The sequence below is a fragment of the Hyperoodon ampullatus genome, assembly GCF_949752795.1.
Source record: "Hyperoodon ampullatus genome assembly, chromosome: 19".
NCBI classification, from domain to species: Eukaryota; Metazoa; Chordata; class Mammalia; order Artiodactyla; family Ziphiidae; genus Hyperoodon; species Hyperoodon ampullatus.
The window spans coordinates 53,034,534-53,050,465 of record NC_136932.1 but is presented as its reverse complement, the minus strand read 5'-3'; the positions used below and the strand labels follow the sequence as shown (position 1 = coordinate 53,050,465).

The 15,932-nt window shown below is 35.2% G+C and overlaps 1 protein-coding gene across 2 annotated transcripts in view; it reads right to left on the bottom strand.

The window, feature by feature from the left end:
• BCAS3 (BCAS3 microtubule associated cell migration factor) overlaps window positions 1-15,932 on the bottom strand; it is a gene marked incomplete at its 3' end in the record, with an annotated part of 574,649 nt that overhangs the window by 413,886 nt on the left and 144,831 nt on the right. For both annotated transcript variants that reach the window (XM_079725284.1, XM_079725285.1), the window contains 2 exons: window positions 14,632-14,708; window positions 9,363-9,446 (listed from right to left, as the gene is read on the bottom strand). In XM_079725284.1, the coding sequence (XP_079581410.1) occupies window positions 9,363-9,446; window positions 14,632-14,708 (161 nt within the window). The remainder of the gene's footprint in view (window positions 1-9,362; window positions 9,447-14,631; window positions 14,709-15,932) is intronic.

Below are 15,932 nucleotides of genomic sequence, written 5' to 3'. Positions count from 1 at the left end.
CGCAGACTCTGCGGCCATGGCGCACGGGCCCAGCCGCTCCGTGGCATGTGGGATCTTCCCGGACCGGGGCATGAACCCATGTCCCCTACATCGGCAGGCGGACTCTCAACCACTGCGCCACCAGGGAAGCCCACCTCTACTCTTTAAAGAAGAGAAAACTGAGGCTACAGAAGTTAAAGAAAATGGCAGCTCAAACAGCCAGCCAACGACAAAGCCAGAACTCAAAACTAGGACTATCTCCAAACCACTATCCAGTATTGCCTTGTAATCTATTCCTGTTACTACCTGTGATCTCACACACTTCATGAATTCAGAACACAAATGCATACTGGGAAGGAGAAATGAAAACCGTAATAGTGTATCCTAATAAATACTTAAATAAAATAACCAGCAAAGCCATTTGCTGAATTCAAGCAAAATGATATAACTTACAGCTGACTGAAACCAAGAAAAAGCCACAAATCAATTGTAACTGTTTTGTTTAGTGCTAAAAACTCAAACTGCAGTGATTATAAAACACATTAGGGCTCCTCAATTAGCAGCCAAACATTTGTTTCAATAATTCACAAGAAATGACTTACACAAAGTCTGTTAGAGTGTTGTCAAGAAAGCCTCTGAAGGACCAACAAAACCAGGCGCCACAGTATATTGATGTCAAAAGCGGGCCAGGAAGCCTGATTAACCTCTGAGATGCTTCAGCTGATGTACTTACTCCATTAATGCTAATGGAGATGCTCCCACTTAAACGGAGCTATCCCTTTATCAAAGGAATGCCTTTCAGGTTTAAAGTCTTTAATTGTTTATCCTCCCCATTTGCCCTTGAGCTTATTATTTCATGCTCTTATACCAATGAAAAGGAATAAAACTAAAATAACTGGAGCACACAGAAAGTGGAAGTAATGTACCATAGCAAACCCAAGATAAAGGGAAAAGTTAATAGAAGAGAACTAGGAAAAAAAACTCCAGAAAGAGGGGAAAAAGAGTAGTATATTTCAGAGTTAAAGGCTAATATTACAGAAAGAGTTAATGATGCTTCTCACCAAAAAAAAAAAAAAAAAAAAAAAAAACCTTAGGACTATTGGTTGGGTCTTCTTATCAGTGGACAAAAAATTAAACCCAAAATTTAACAGTCATCAAATCTTTACTTTGTATAGTAAGTAACATGACAGTACTATCTATCATAGCTCATTAACTTTCAAAATAAGGTCTAATGCAGGGTGTGAGAGAGGGGTGCTGGAAGCTTTCTACATTAGTAAAGACCTTTGCCTCTAGGAGAAATTTGTTTCCTTGTTAGTCATATCAGCGAGCGCTAGTGTCCTCACAATCTGAAGAATATGACAAGAATATTCACATAACTAATCTGTACTGTAAAGTGCTGAACATAAGACTATAACGAATGTGTCAGATAATCTACTGTGACCAAAAATTCAAATGAGCATGGTTCTTATTCTGTTCTGTTGCAGAGAGATTTGCCAAAGGGTCTCTAGTCATCTTTAACCTTTCTCAGGCCATATCAGTTGCCCTCCCTATCCATTAGGACTAATGGTGCTGCTTTCACAAAAGCTGTTAGTTGTCATTAAGAAGTTATCAGATAACAGGAGAAAACAGAGGCATTTTTATTAAATCAATTTACAATGCTGGGGTTAAAACACATTAAAAGGAAAAATCAAATAGAACAGTTATAAGGTAACTAGAATATATGGACCAAGATTTAATAAATATTTCAAAATAATCCAATTTGAAAATTTTCTGTATTAAACTTCTTCCTTCAACATGACCTCAGAGAATTTTTCACTGTTATATTCTTTATAAGGAAAGCCAAATTATTTGGAAAGATGAATTTTAAGTGCTATTTGAAAATCCAGGAAAAAAAAAGGTTATTTCCTCTAAGGAGATCCAAACACATATACAATTAATATAATTTATACTTACAATTGTAATGTAAGACATAAAAGATAATTAAAATGTTAATAATTAATCCTTCTATATAACAAAGTGGTTAACCAATAAGAAGCCACATGAGAAGCTGTCATCAGAGAGAGAGCAATATTAATGATTACTCTGTCAAAGGAAGTGTAGCATTCTTTTTTCTTCCAAATTCATTATTTCATTTATTCCATTATTGAATTCATTTACTGACTGTTACATATTGGGTTTACAGAAATGAACAAAATATAGTCCCCGATCTCAAGGAATTCACCATCTAGTGGGAGAGACTAATAAACTGACAATCATAAACAATTATACACACACACATATGTTACCAAACCAGGTTCACCTTGCCCAACACACAGCAAGCCAAAAAGCTGAGACAGCGAGGTTTGTAGCAAAGAGAAGTTTTCTTCACAATATAGCCAAGCAAGAAGACAGGAGAACAAATCTCAAATGCACCTCCCTGAAGGCAAGGGGCTCAGGGTATTTACGTGATATAGAATAAAGAAGCAGGGCAGTCTGAGGTGTGGGGAGTGTGGGAAGCGTGGGGAAAAATGATTGGGAAAAAATGTACAGGCATAACGAAGCTACAGGTCTCTGCACATTCAAAAGGTCATGGAGCAGACCCATGCACAGGCCCAGGTGAAGGGTAGGTGGCCCCATCCAGTCTTTTTTTCTGTTTCAATAAAAGTGTTTCTTTCATTATTTTTTAACTTCATTTTTTTTATACAGCTGGTTCTTATTAGTTATCTATTTTATACATATTAGTGTATACATGTCAATCCCAATCTCCCAATGCACACCACCACCTCCCCACCCCAGTATCCCCGCTTGGTGTCCATCCGTTTTTTCTCTACATCTGTGTCTCTATTTCTGCCTTGCAAACCAGTTCATCTGTACCATTTTTCTAGATTCCACATATATGCATTAATATATGATATTTGTTTTTCTCTTTCTGACTTACTTCACTCTGTATGACAGTCTCTAGATCCATCCACGTCTCTACAAATGACCCAATTTCGTTTCTTTTTATGGCTGAGTAATATTCCATTGTATCTATGTACCACATCTTCTTTATCTATTCATCTGTCGATGGACACTTAGGTTGCTTCCATGACCTGGCTATTGTAAATAGTGCTGCAATGTACATTGGGTGCATGTGTCTTTTTGAATTATGGTTTTCTCTGGGTATATGCCCAGTAGTGGGATTTGCTGGGTCATATGGTAGTTCTATTTTTAGTTTTTTAAGGAACCTCCATACTGTTCTCCATAGTGGCTGTATCAATTTACATTCCCACCAACAGTGCAAGAGGGTTCCCTCTTCTCCACACCCTCTGCAGCATTTGTTGTTTGTAGATTTTCTGATGATGCCCATTCTAACGGGTGTGAGGTGATACCTCATTGTAGTTTTGATTTGCATTTCTCTAATAATTAGTGATGTTGAGCAGCTTTTCATGTGCTTCTTGGCCATCTGTATGTCTTCTTTGGAGAAATGTCTATTTAAGTCTTCTGCCCATTCTTGGTTTGGGTTGTTTTTTTTTTAATATTGAGCTGCATGAGCTGTTTACATATTTTAGAGATTAATCCTTTGTCCACTGATTCATTTGCAAATATTTTCTCACATTCTGAAGGTTGTTTTTTCATATTGTTTATAGTTTCCTTTGCTGTGCAAAAACTTTTAAGTTTCATCAGGTCCGTTTGTCCATTTCCATTGTTTATTTTTGTTTTTATTTCCATTACTCTAGGAGGTGGGTCAAAAAGGATCTTGCTGTGATTTATGTCAAAGAGTGTTCTTCCTATGTTTTCCTCTAAGAGTTTTACAGTGTCCGGTCTTACATTTAGGTCTTTAATCCATTTGGAGTTTATTTTTGTGTATGGTGTTAGGAAGTGTTCTAATTTCATTCTTTTACATGTAGCTGTCCAGATTTCCCAGCACCACTTATTGAAGAGGCTGTCTTTTCTCTATTGTATATCCTTGCCTCCTTTACTGAAGATAAGGTGACCATACGTGCGTGGGTTTATCTCTGGGCTTTCTATCCTATTCCATAGATCTGTATTTATGTTTTTATGCCAGTACCATATTGTCTTGCTTACTGTGGCTTTGTAGTATAGTCTGAAGTCAGGGAGTCTGATTCCTCCAGCTCCATTTTTTCCCCTCAAAATTGCTTTGGCTATTCGGGGTCTTTTGTGTCTCCATACAAATTTTTAAGATTTTTTGTTCTAGTTCTGCAAAAAATGCCATTGGTAATTTGATAGGGATTGCACTGACTCCGCAGATTGCTTGGGGTAGAACAGTCATTTTCACAATATTGATTCTTCCAATCCAAGAACATGGTATATCTCTCCATCTGTTTGTATCATCATTGATTTCTTTCACCAGTGTCTTATAGTTTTCTGAGTACAGGTCTTTTACCTCCTTAGGTAGGTTTATTCCTAGGTATTTTATTCTTTTTGTTGCAATGGTGAATGGGATTGTCTCCTTAATTTCTCTTTCTGATCTTTCATTGTCAGTGTATAGGAATGCAAGAGATCTCTGTGCATTAATTCTGTATCCTGCAACTTTACCAAATTCATTGATTAGCTCTAGCAGTTTTCTGGTGGCATCTTTAGCATTCTCTATGTATAGTATCATGTCATCTGCAAACAGTGACAGTTTTACTTCTTTTCCAATTTGTAGTCCTTTTATTTCTTTTTCTTCTCTAATTGCCATGGCTAGGACTTCCAAAACTATGTTGAATAACAGTGGCAAGAGTGGACATCTTTGTCTTGTTCCTGATCTTAGAGGAAATGCTTTCAGTTTTTCAGCATTGAGAATGATGTTTGCTGTGGGTTTGTCATATATGGCCTTTATTATGTTGAGGTAGGTTCCCTCTGTGCCCACTTTCTGGAGAGTTTTTATCATAAATAGGTGTTGAACTTTGTCAAAAGCTTTTTCTGCATCTATTGAGATGATCATATGGTTCTTATTCTTCAATTTGTTAATATGGTGTATCACACTGATTGATTTGCATATATTGAAGAATCCTTGCATCCCTGGGATAAATCCCACTTGACCATGGTGTATGATCCTTTTAATGTGTTGTTGGATTCTGTTTGCTAGTATTTTGTTGAGGATTTTTGCATCTATATTCATCAGTGATATTGGTCTGTAATTTTTTTTGTAGTATCTTTTTCTGGTTTTGGTATCAGGGTGATGGTGGCTTAGTAGAATGAGTTTGGGATTGTTTTAATAAATGTTTCAAAATAATCCAATTTGAACAATTTCAATATTAAACTTCTTCCTTCAGCATGACCTCAGAGAATTTTTCATTATTATATTCTTTATAAGGAAAGCCAAATTATTTGGAAAGATGAATTTTAAGTGCTATTTGAAAATCTGGGGTGGGCAAAAAAGATTATTTCCTTGAAGGAGATCCAAGCACATATACAATTAATATAATTTATACTTACAACTGTAATGTGAGACATAAAAAAGAATTAAAAATTTAATAATTAATCCTTCTATATTACAAAGTGGTTTACCTATATGAAGCCACATGAGAAGCAGTCATCAGAGAGAGAAAAATATTAATGATTACTCATCAAAGGAAGTGTAGTATTCTCTTAAGAAGCACATACTACATGGTTTTTAAAATATTCTCCATGTTATATATCTCATGGTAATATATTACCTAGAAATTATTAAAATGGTAAGAAATAAGAAGAAGAAATTTTATTTTCTATTTTCAATAATGACAGGCTAGGTAAATCAGATCAATCGTACCAATGAAAACAAGTAGGAAAACCGGGGAGTTTATTTTTCTTTAATTCTGCTTGAAGTTACTGAATATTGAACAAAATAGTGATGAGTTACTAGGTCAAAATCCAAGAGAACAAGCAAATCCAGACATGTGAGCTGGTATTTAGGCCTAAATGCACTGGATGATTCTAGAGGGGGCTTCTAAGAGACTGAGTAGTGCTTTTGATAGACTTGTGGAACTAAGTAGTCATGTTCAAGGGGGTCTACTTTCCCTGCATGCTTTGGGTTGAAACATAAAGGGACATACAATAGAAATAAGAGTGAACCTGTAGTAATCAGGATCTTACAGCTATTTCAGGTGACCTTTATTTAAATAATTTAAGTAATCTCAATCTGTGAAATTGGATTAAGATGATCCAAGCCTAGAGTGTCACAGAACTCTGGTATCATCTCAAACTCAAATCTGTTTCTACAAATCTTTTTTAAAAATTCTAGCAAACAAGGAGTCAAGACATCATAAATGAGAACTAACAGTAAACAACAAAAACACAACTAAAAGGGAGCCAGATATTGAAATGATCAGAAACAGACCACGTTTACTATGTTTAAATAGTTTGGCAGTTTGAGAAAAACTGAATTCTAGAGAACCAGAAACTATCACTATTTACTAAAATGTTTTATCAATGCATATATGTTCGATTTTATCAAACACTTTTGGTGCATATATTGAGATAATTTGTATCATTTTCTCCTTTATTCTGCTAATGTGGCAAATTACATTCACTGATTTTGAGTAGTAAACCAGCCTTAATTGTGGAATTATCCCAAATGGATTATGACACATTATTCCTCTGTGTATTTTTTTTTTCTGCTAGTATTTTTGTTTAGGATTTTTCCTACCTATGTTAATGAGTAAGACAGGACTATAGCTTTCCTTTTTCATAATGCTCTTGTTAAGTTTCAATATCAAGGTGATCTTAAATCATGAAACAGGATGAGGCATAACCTGACCTTTTTATTCTATAGAAGAGCCTTCGTAATATTGCCATTGTTTATTTTTTTAACTGAATTATAGTTGATTTACAAGATTGTGTTAGTTTCAGGTGTACAGCAAAGTGATTCAGCTACATATTTTTTTTCAGATTATTTTCCATTATAGGTTATTACAAGATATTGAATATAGTTCCCTGTGCTATACAGTAAATCCTTATTGTTTATCTATGCTATTGTTTATTTGTAAACATTAGATAGAATTCTCTGGAGAAGGTATCTAGATCTGACAGTATCTTTGTGAGATTTTTCTTTCCTTAGCAAAGTTTTATATCCACTTAGACAACAAAGTACAGGAATTATAAGTGTACACCATGATAGATTTTCACAAGTGAACATACTAATATAATAGGAGTGTAATCTATAATATAACAGTAAAAATTATAAAATAATATATTTATAACTACACTACTTAATTATGGAAGTCATTTTTATGTTCTTATCATGGAAAACTGGAACTACTTATATCTCAGAAGGTTAATTTACCCACGAAGTTTCTAATGTCAAATAACTTACTAGGAGAAATTATATTTGGGGGAAATCATGCCAACTTTCCAATCTTTCCCATATAAAACTGCCACACCTTGAATATGAAATGAAGGATTATTCTAGATCTGATAAGATTTTAGGAAAACAATTTGACAGCATTTTCAAAGCAATCTTAAAATATTCATGCTCTCTAACTCAGGAATCCATAGGTACACAGAAAAAGATTATATAAATATAATAAAAATGTTTTCAAAAGTATTTTGTGACATTTAAGTTAAATATAAGTTAAAAGAGCAGAGTGTAATACAGGATTGGACATGTTAAGACTAGTAAGAAACGGGTGACTTTCACATTCATGGCTATATTTTTCCTTCATTTTATAAATTTACAAGCAAGAACATGAATAAGCACTAAAATCAGGCTAAAGTAGTTAAACAAAAATTAAATATTAATCACTTTATTCAGGAGTGAATGGCAGAATCTTATCTATTGTCAGAGATAATAATGAATTGCAATCAACACCAATTCCACTGGTGACCAATGGCCTATTAAGGTGTTGTCATCAGCATAATTTCTTAGAGCTTAAATGTGGAAGACATGAGTATGTTCCTCACAGTTCACAGTATTGTGGTGCAGAAAGGTGGGGAGAGGGGCTTCGCTGGTGGCGCAGTGGTTGAGAGTCCACCTGCCGAGGCAGGGGACACGGGTTCGTGCCCCGGTCCGGAAGACCCCACATGCCGCAGAGCGGCTGGGCCCGTGAGCCATGGCCGCTGAGCCTGCGCGTCCGGAGCCTGTGCTCCGCAACGGGAGAGGCCACAACAGTGAGAGGCCCGTGTACCGCAAAACTGGACTTGCTTTTTTGAAAGCATATTAAGTCTAGCCTCATTCCAGCAAATCTACTTTCATCTAACAGTTAAAACAGCTAAACAGTTACTGAATGATGCAGGTCACTTTCCTTTTATGTAGGCACACAAACACACAATTATAGCAAAGAAGAGCTGAAAAGTTATTCTCTGTCACATAACTGAAAATTATTCAGAACGACAATACAATGAGTTACCCTGACGAAAGTGTGTGACACAGACAAGTTGGAAAGGAATCTAATACTTGAGAACTAGACCTCATTGGTAGATTTTGTAGATCTATTATAAGTTAGCTAAATAACACTGATGCTGCCTAATTACTCTGCTTCAGATTTCTCTTCACTGAAATAACCGTAATTTTTTCATACAGAGGAGAAAAGTAAGCCATTCTTATAAAGATTCTGAAATCTAAAATATATGGGACTGTAAGCAAAAAGCCATTCAATAATTCCCTTTGAGTGAAAAATATGTAATGTTTCTCTCATCAAACCACATCATGTAAGCATTTGTGATCAGTCTTGAAGTATTTTTGTATTTGTTTTACATAAAACAGTGTGACCTTTGATTCCCTCCCTGTGGTTTGTTTTAAACTGTTGTTCTTTTCTGAATAGTTGTGCTTTCTATTACATGCTGTCATTTAGATTCACTATGTCATCCCTATTATTAGAATTGTTTTGTTGTATACTTCACAATTCAAAAGGATGGTGATTATAAGGATACCTTATAATCAGCATAAAGTTTACAAGACATCATCATAATTAACCCTCGCACATACACAAAAAGAACTCACTTGACAAACATGCAGGGGGCAGCTCTGTGACATGAAAGAATCTTTGAATGTGCCAGGGATTTCACTCAAGTTTTGTTAAGGAATAATATTTTTTTTTATGTCAAGAAGATTCATAAATGTTCAAAAATGCAAAGGGATTTCATTATAGGTAGAATGATGCAAATCACACACACACACACACACACACACACAAATCCAGAAGTTACTACTTAAAACATGTAAAGCTTCTTTCCAAAGTAATTAGATTACAGACTTTGACCTAGCTAACAGACTTAAATATTTTAAATTGGACAAATACAAACCTTATAATCATTACAACAGAATATAAAGTATGATTTAGGAACCTTAAGAGATTAAATACCTAATCATTTAGTCACCAGTTCTCTTGAGTGACAAAATAATTCTGACTTACTTAAGTTTGTTCAACCTTTGCAAATGAAAAGGGAACGTGATAATTACTCTGCAAAATCGTACCTCCTAGAGACTACTGGATACTCACTTTAGCAGCACTAATGACTGTGGCAGTATAAGACTGAATGTTGTCTCCACAGGCTCCACCACGGGACTGATGACATCGAATCAACTGGAAAGAGAGAGAATGACCAGAAGGTTATTTCTATTAAACTGTTTAACTCTACAGGCTCTTAAGATAGAGCTTATTTACCATGCAGAATGATGGTGGAGGGTGGGAATGTTTGCATGAGTGTTTTCCAGACAAACAGCTAAAAGCCCTGCTGAGACACTTTTACCCCTTTTTATAATCTACTGGTGCCACTCAAACAGTTTCAGGCTCAAATACGATTTTTAATTACAAGATGAATAGTCTTTAAGAATTCATAAACTCTGAAATGGTAGGATTTGAGATCTGGCAGGCTTTCCACAAATAAATTTTAGAAACATAATCAAAGGACTTAGCCATGACTTCCTAACATTAAATATTTAACATGCTAACAAATTGGAGGTTTTGTCCTCTTAATTCCTACATAAAGATTGTAAAGGGAAATTTTAAAAAACAGACAAAAGAATGTGCCGTATTTCCATTTTCAATTGTGTTTGTGGGAAAGTGGCACAAATTACGCATAAATCAACTATGACACATAATAGCTGTCCACTTCAGAGGGCTCACCAGTTTTAACATCAGAATGAAAAAGACATGCCCTTATTCATAAATAAGCAAATCAAACTGCCAATTTCCAAAGTGAATCACTAGTTTGACATGCATGATTCTCTCATGTGCTGAGCAATTAACCAAGACTAAATTCTCCACTGCTCCTACACTTCTAAATTTAGTTTAAAGAAAAAATAGAAAGAAAAAGAAAGAAAGAGAAAGAACGGAAGGGAAATATAAAAATCATTAGCCAGATTTTTACACTTAAAATTTTCAATAAAATGGCAATAGTAGACTATTAGAACAGCTCCACATTGTGATATGAATTATTAAAAGCCTTCAGAATTCAGAACAAATCTTCCTCTCCCAAAATATAAAAACAAACAAAAAAATGCTCTATATAACTTAAAACCAGGTCACTTGATAAAGATTAATATGTGAACCTTTTATTCTTTTATTTTAAAATCAAACTTTTCTTCATCACTGATTTGTATTTAAAAAAAAAATCCCTTAACACAATACTGCTGTGGAATTTTCCAAATCGCAGGTGATTGGCAAATGTAGTTTCACACAGGGGAAAAGAGGGAGCTTGAAAAGTGATCATTTTAGCTAATGAAAAGAATCTCTCTCACTTATTCACCCATTCATTCATTCATTCACAAATACACATTCGAAGAATTATGAAAATTATCCCTTCTGCTGCCTCCTGGAGCATGTGCAAGGAAAGACATATCTTAGAAACACTACCATCTTTTCCCTGCTTCAGGTAATTAAAATAATCAAGGAAAACAAGCAATACTATCACCTTTTCAATTCATCTAAATCTGAGTCAGCATTTCTACATAAACATAACAAAGCCAGAAATTTCTTTAAAACTTAGACTCATTACAAAAGTTATATTGGCATCTCAGTACATCAAAATAAAAGATAAACAAGAAATTTCCGTAGTGCAAAAATCTATCATGCCCAAATCCCAGGAAATATTGGTAAGTGAAAAAAGCGACGTACAAAAGACCATGTATATAATGTTATCTTTGGGGAAATAAAGGGAAATATAAATATATATATATAACATATGAGAAAATATATACGCATATAAATAAATATAAAGACAAATGTATACAATTATGTATCAAATGAAAACTGTAACAATGAAGGAAGGCAGAAAAAGGGGGATAAAGGACTAACTAAAATAACCTATGAACACAGTATCTGATTGCATACTTTCAGTTTTAGGCAGTAATGAAAGCAGAGAAAATTGCAAGAAAATCCTGAACTCTTTGTAGTTGGTTTGATTTTTGCAGTGGTATGAGCAAGCGACTCTGTAATTACTTTTTGGCATTATAGGATTGAAGAAATGAAGAAAACGTGCTGATGTCATGGTCTCCTATCCAAAACAAAGGACATACAAATAGGAAATGTGGGACAAAAAGAGAGAATCCTGTGGAAATACCAATGTGAACTCTTCATTTCCAAAATGTGCATGTGTATATGGGTATACATGGGTGCACAAATATGCATATATGTATATTTGCTTCTTTATGTGTATAATAAGAAGTGTGTGTGGATATATAACATGCATATTTCTAAACTTTCTCCACTGAAAGAGTCTAGAAGCAAAAATACGCCAGTAACAATGAACACATCTACTGGACAAAAGGTTAGTATCTAATACCATTGCCCATTAAAAAGAAACAGTAAAATCAGAAGAAGATGATTCCAGGGCTGAGACAAGGCAAGTACAAGATGGACCTGGACTTATTCTTATGATAGCAAGTAAGGAAATTATTTTTTTTTTAATTTTGATGGCACAACACAATGTCACAAGAAGCAGACCAGAGGGGCTCTCATCGGTCAACTCTGGCATAATTTGAAAACCAAAATAATTAAAGACAGAAAAAAAATTAAAAACTACTTAAAAAATAGGAATTGTTAACCCCTATCAAAAATATAGATACAGGAAGATTTAAAAAGAAGGGAAAGTTCTTGATTATGATAGAAAGCCAAATGCCTACAGGTAAATGTGTAGTGTGAAGTGGAAAACCATTAATTTGCAATCCTCATAGTAAAGACTGGTTCAGGCAGGGATCATCAATGGATGCTAAAATTAGGTAGGCTAAGATTTCGATAAAATGCAGGATATAAGCATGCTCTTTCCAAATTATTAGTTACAAGAGGAAAAAATAGTGCTTATTCAGTACAGAAACTGGACAAGACCTTGACAAAATTAGCATCACCAATAAAGGACAGACATATACCATGTGCCTCCAGATGTGACACTGCGGGAAGTCCAGAAAAGCACTCATACAGTACTACAGTATTCCAGACAGAAATACATAACCCAAATATAATCAAGGGAAAACATCAAAACACTGAAAATAAAAAGCATTCTATTAAAAAGAGTAAGGGGTAGATGTAGGGGGCTGTAGTCTTCAAAATTACCAGCCCTGTAAAAGATAAAGAAAGAAAGGGACACTCCTACAAGATATAATACCTGATCCTAGACTGGATCTGCACTATAGGACAAGATTTTCTACAAATGATATGATAGGGTTAACTGACAAAATTGGAACGTGGATGCTGTAATAGATAAAAGTAGCTTATCAATGTTAAATTGGCAGACTTCCCTGGTGGCACAGTGGTTAAGAATCCGCCTGCCAACGCAGGGGACACAGGTTCGAGCCCTGGTCCAAGAAGATTCCCACATGCCGTGGAGCAACTAAGCCTACGCGCCACAACTACTGAGCCTGCACTTTAGAGCCCGCGAGCCATAACTACTGAGCCCACATGCCACAACTACTGAAGTCCACGTGCCTAGAGCCTGTGCTCTGCAACAAGAGAAGCCACTGCAGTGAGAAGCCCACGCACCGCAACGAAGAGTAGTCCCCGCTCACAGCTAGAGAAAGCCCGCGCACAGCAATGAAGACCCAACGCAGCCAAAAATAAAATAAATAAATTTTTAAAAAATTAAATTGGCTGATAACTTAAGTATTCTGGGGTAATGTGATATATGCAACTTACTCTGAGATTGTTCAGAGGTCAACCTGAGTAAAGAGTACATGGGTGTACTTTATAACATTTGTACTCTATTTATTCTTGCAGGTTTTCTGCAAGTCTTCCAAGTTAAAAGTACACTTAAAAATAGGCACTGAAAAACAAACCCAATCAAGATAATATGGCCTCTTGGTTAAATCTGTAGTCAAAGAGCATTTTCACTGAAAGAAATTGTTGCTCCAAAATTTAATTTCTGCAGTTCCACACTCAGCCCAAATGCTACTACAATCAGAAACTGTTAATAAACACTAGCTCTTATGTAAATACCATGGAAACACATTTATCTGGAAATATTTCTTCCAAAGGATGGTACAACCATCTGATTAGTAAACTCCTTGTGAATGCCACTACACGTCCTGGTCTCCATATATAACACTAGATATTACTGACACGTATCTCTACAAAGGCCAAGGCAAGACAAAGACAAGACAACTGGCACACTTTGATGCTATGCATCTATGAAGGAAGTTTTTTCCATAAGAAAATAATACGTAACTATTTGCATAATACCTACAATTCTAAATGAGTAGTTTCCCACACATGAAAATAAATCTGCAAGAGCCAAGGGACAATGTATATATCTTCCTCTTGGAAGTCTTGGATGTCTCTGGCACTCAAAGAAATTTCCTACAGACGTAATCATTAGAAGATACCATGATGTAAGCACACTGAATTGTATGCCTCTTGTCTTATTTGAAAAGAATGAATTTGAAAAGTGATATACTGGATAATAAAGAGAAAGAAGAGGGTAGAGTATAAATACAGCATTCACTAAAATGCAAAATACCTATATGTAGCGGACAGAATTTTGGAAAAAGCATCAAGGGAGTCATCCAGAAAAATAAATTTCTCCAGTAGTTTCTTGATTTTGTGAATTCCAGAGGCTACAGATATACTGTGGTTTCACCAAATAATTGTTGTACTTACCATATCCAGACTTGTGTCAAGAACTCTTCAATACATATTGTTTCATATTATTCTCAATATACAGTAACCATACAAACAAGCAAAAATGGAACAAAAAATGATCTTCTTTGAAGTCTGTAATATTTTTTTAGATTTTGTTCTATATTCATATGCAGGGCACTAAATGGCATAAAAAGGGATTTGCCCTTTGCTTTGAACTAGACATAAAAAAAGTTTCAATGTATAAATATCTTCATTTACTATGATGACCTTAAGAGATAAGTGAGATTGATAAATAACAACAAATGGCAGAACACTTGTTTAGATTTAAATGTACACATATAGTTGAAGTCCATTAAATTATTTTATGCCTCAGGTTCCCAACCTACTACTAAAGACAGAAGTCATTCCTGCCTCCTGATTTCTAGCTCCACAGAAACTCCTGTGATGATATCAATGCTGTGATTTAAAATTAATGTAGTAAAGTTCTCTATATAAAACTAAGCCTGGAAAAGTAAGGCTGAATCCAAATGTTGATCCTGAGCAATAAGATCAGACAACTGGGTGCCCAATTAAAACAAAAACCAAACCAGAGAAAACAAACTAGTAAGTTAAACATTCATTATTGGCTGTTAATTACCTTTGGAAAACTCTTAAACACTTGCTCCGCTACAAATATTCCAACACAGGCCCCGCTTACCTTGTTTTCTGCATAAGCAAGCCAGCGGCTCCCAAGAGCAATAGGATTCATGTTGGGCCCGGGACAAGGGTAGCAGCCTGAAAATTTTCAAATGGCAATGTAAGAAATTTAATAATTTCTGTTGGTGCATCATATTTTGATGCCATAAAAACAGAATAATCAAATGCTTTTATTTTTTCAAGCCTCACATAAAATTCCCATAACCTAGTCATTATTTTAATAGCTAAAAGAGGTTCATTTTTTTCTCCTCTACAGTTTCCTTTGGGTTTTGACTCTGTTCCAATAAGAAATAAATCTGGGAAGAACTGGTATTCACTTTTCGCAAAAATTGGGCATTTTATACAGTTATTCCTGGAACAAGAGAGAGAAGCCAAGAAGAATCATTTAAAGATCATAAGCCTACAATTTCATACGTCTAGCAAAACTGTTTAGGGAAGAAAGAGAAAGGATACAATTGGCTCAGGAATTTAAGGGCAAAGATAAGAAAGACATAACCCTGAAATAACAGGACAATAACAGGGGCGGGGTAAAACAAGTAACTTAGGTGTGGAGCTAATGGGGAGAAGTAATCCACAAAGGGTGCATCAGGAGATGTTGGGGAACTAATTTACATAATCCTATACATTTACATTAAGCATTCAATTTCATGTTTCTTACTCTCAGCCCAGCCAAAAACAAACTAGTAGGTAGGATTATTTTGTGGTTCTCCAATTTCAAAAAAAAAAAATCACACATTCCTAACAGTGGTCACCAACACCATGGAAACACCAATGCCATCTTCCCGAACTCCACTAAACAAGACACAACACAACTCAGTCAAGTAAGTGGTATCTGTCATCCGTGAGGGCCTCATCTCCCCTTCTGACTATACCAAGAAGGTCTCTGAGTATAATGTCCTCATCTGTCAGCTACACAAAATAACATTCCAGTGTTTCACAAAACTGCTTTTAAGGGACTACTCAAAGGAGACTGCAGAATCAAAGAACACAAAAAGCCTAACCTAAAGAATTCCTTGTTTATCACTCCACAAGTATCTGGTTAATAGCTTCACAAATGTTTTTCCCTAAAATGTACACTAGAGGATCAAACTGAGGTTATTTATTTCATAGTTTAGGTCTCAATTTGGAATCTAAACTTATACGAGACAGGTTTTTATAAACATAACCTTTTCTTCCCATGACAAAAAACAAAACAAAAGAAAACAAAAAACCAGCCAAATTGCATGCAACACATGAGGGTAACAGGCAAGAATAGCATAATCTGAATAGCATGAACAGCACACCTGAAAATACCTTACCCAG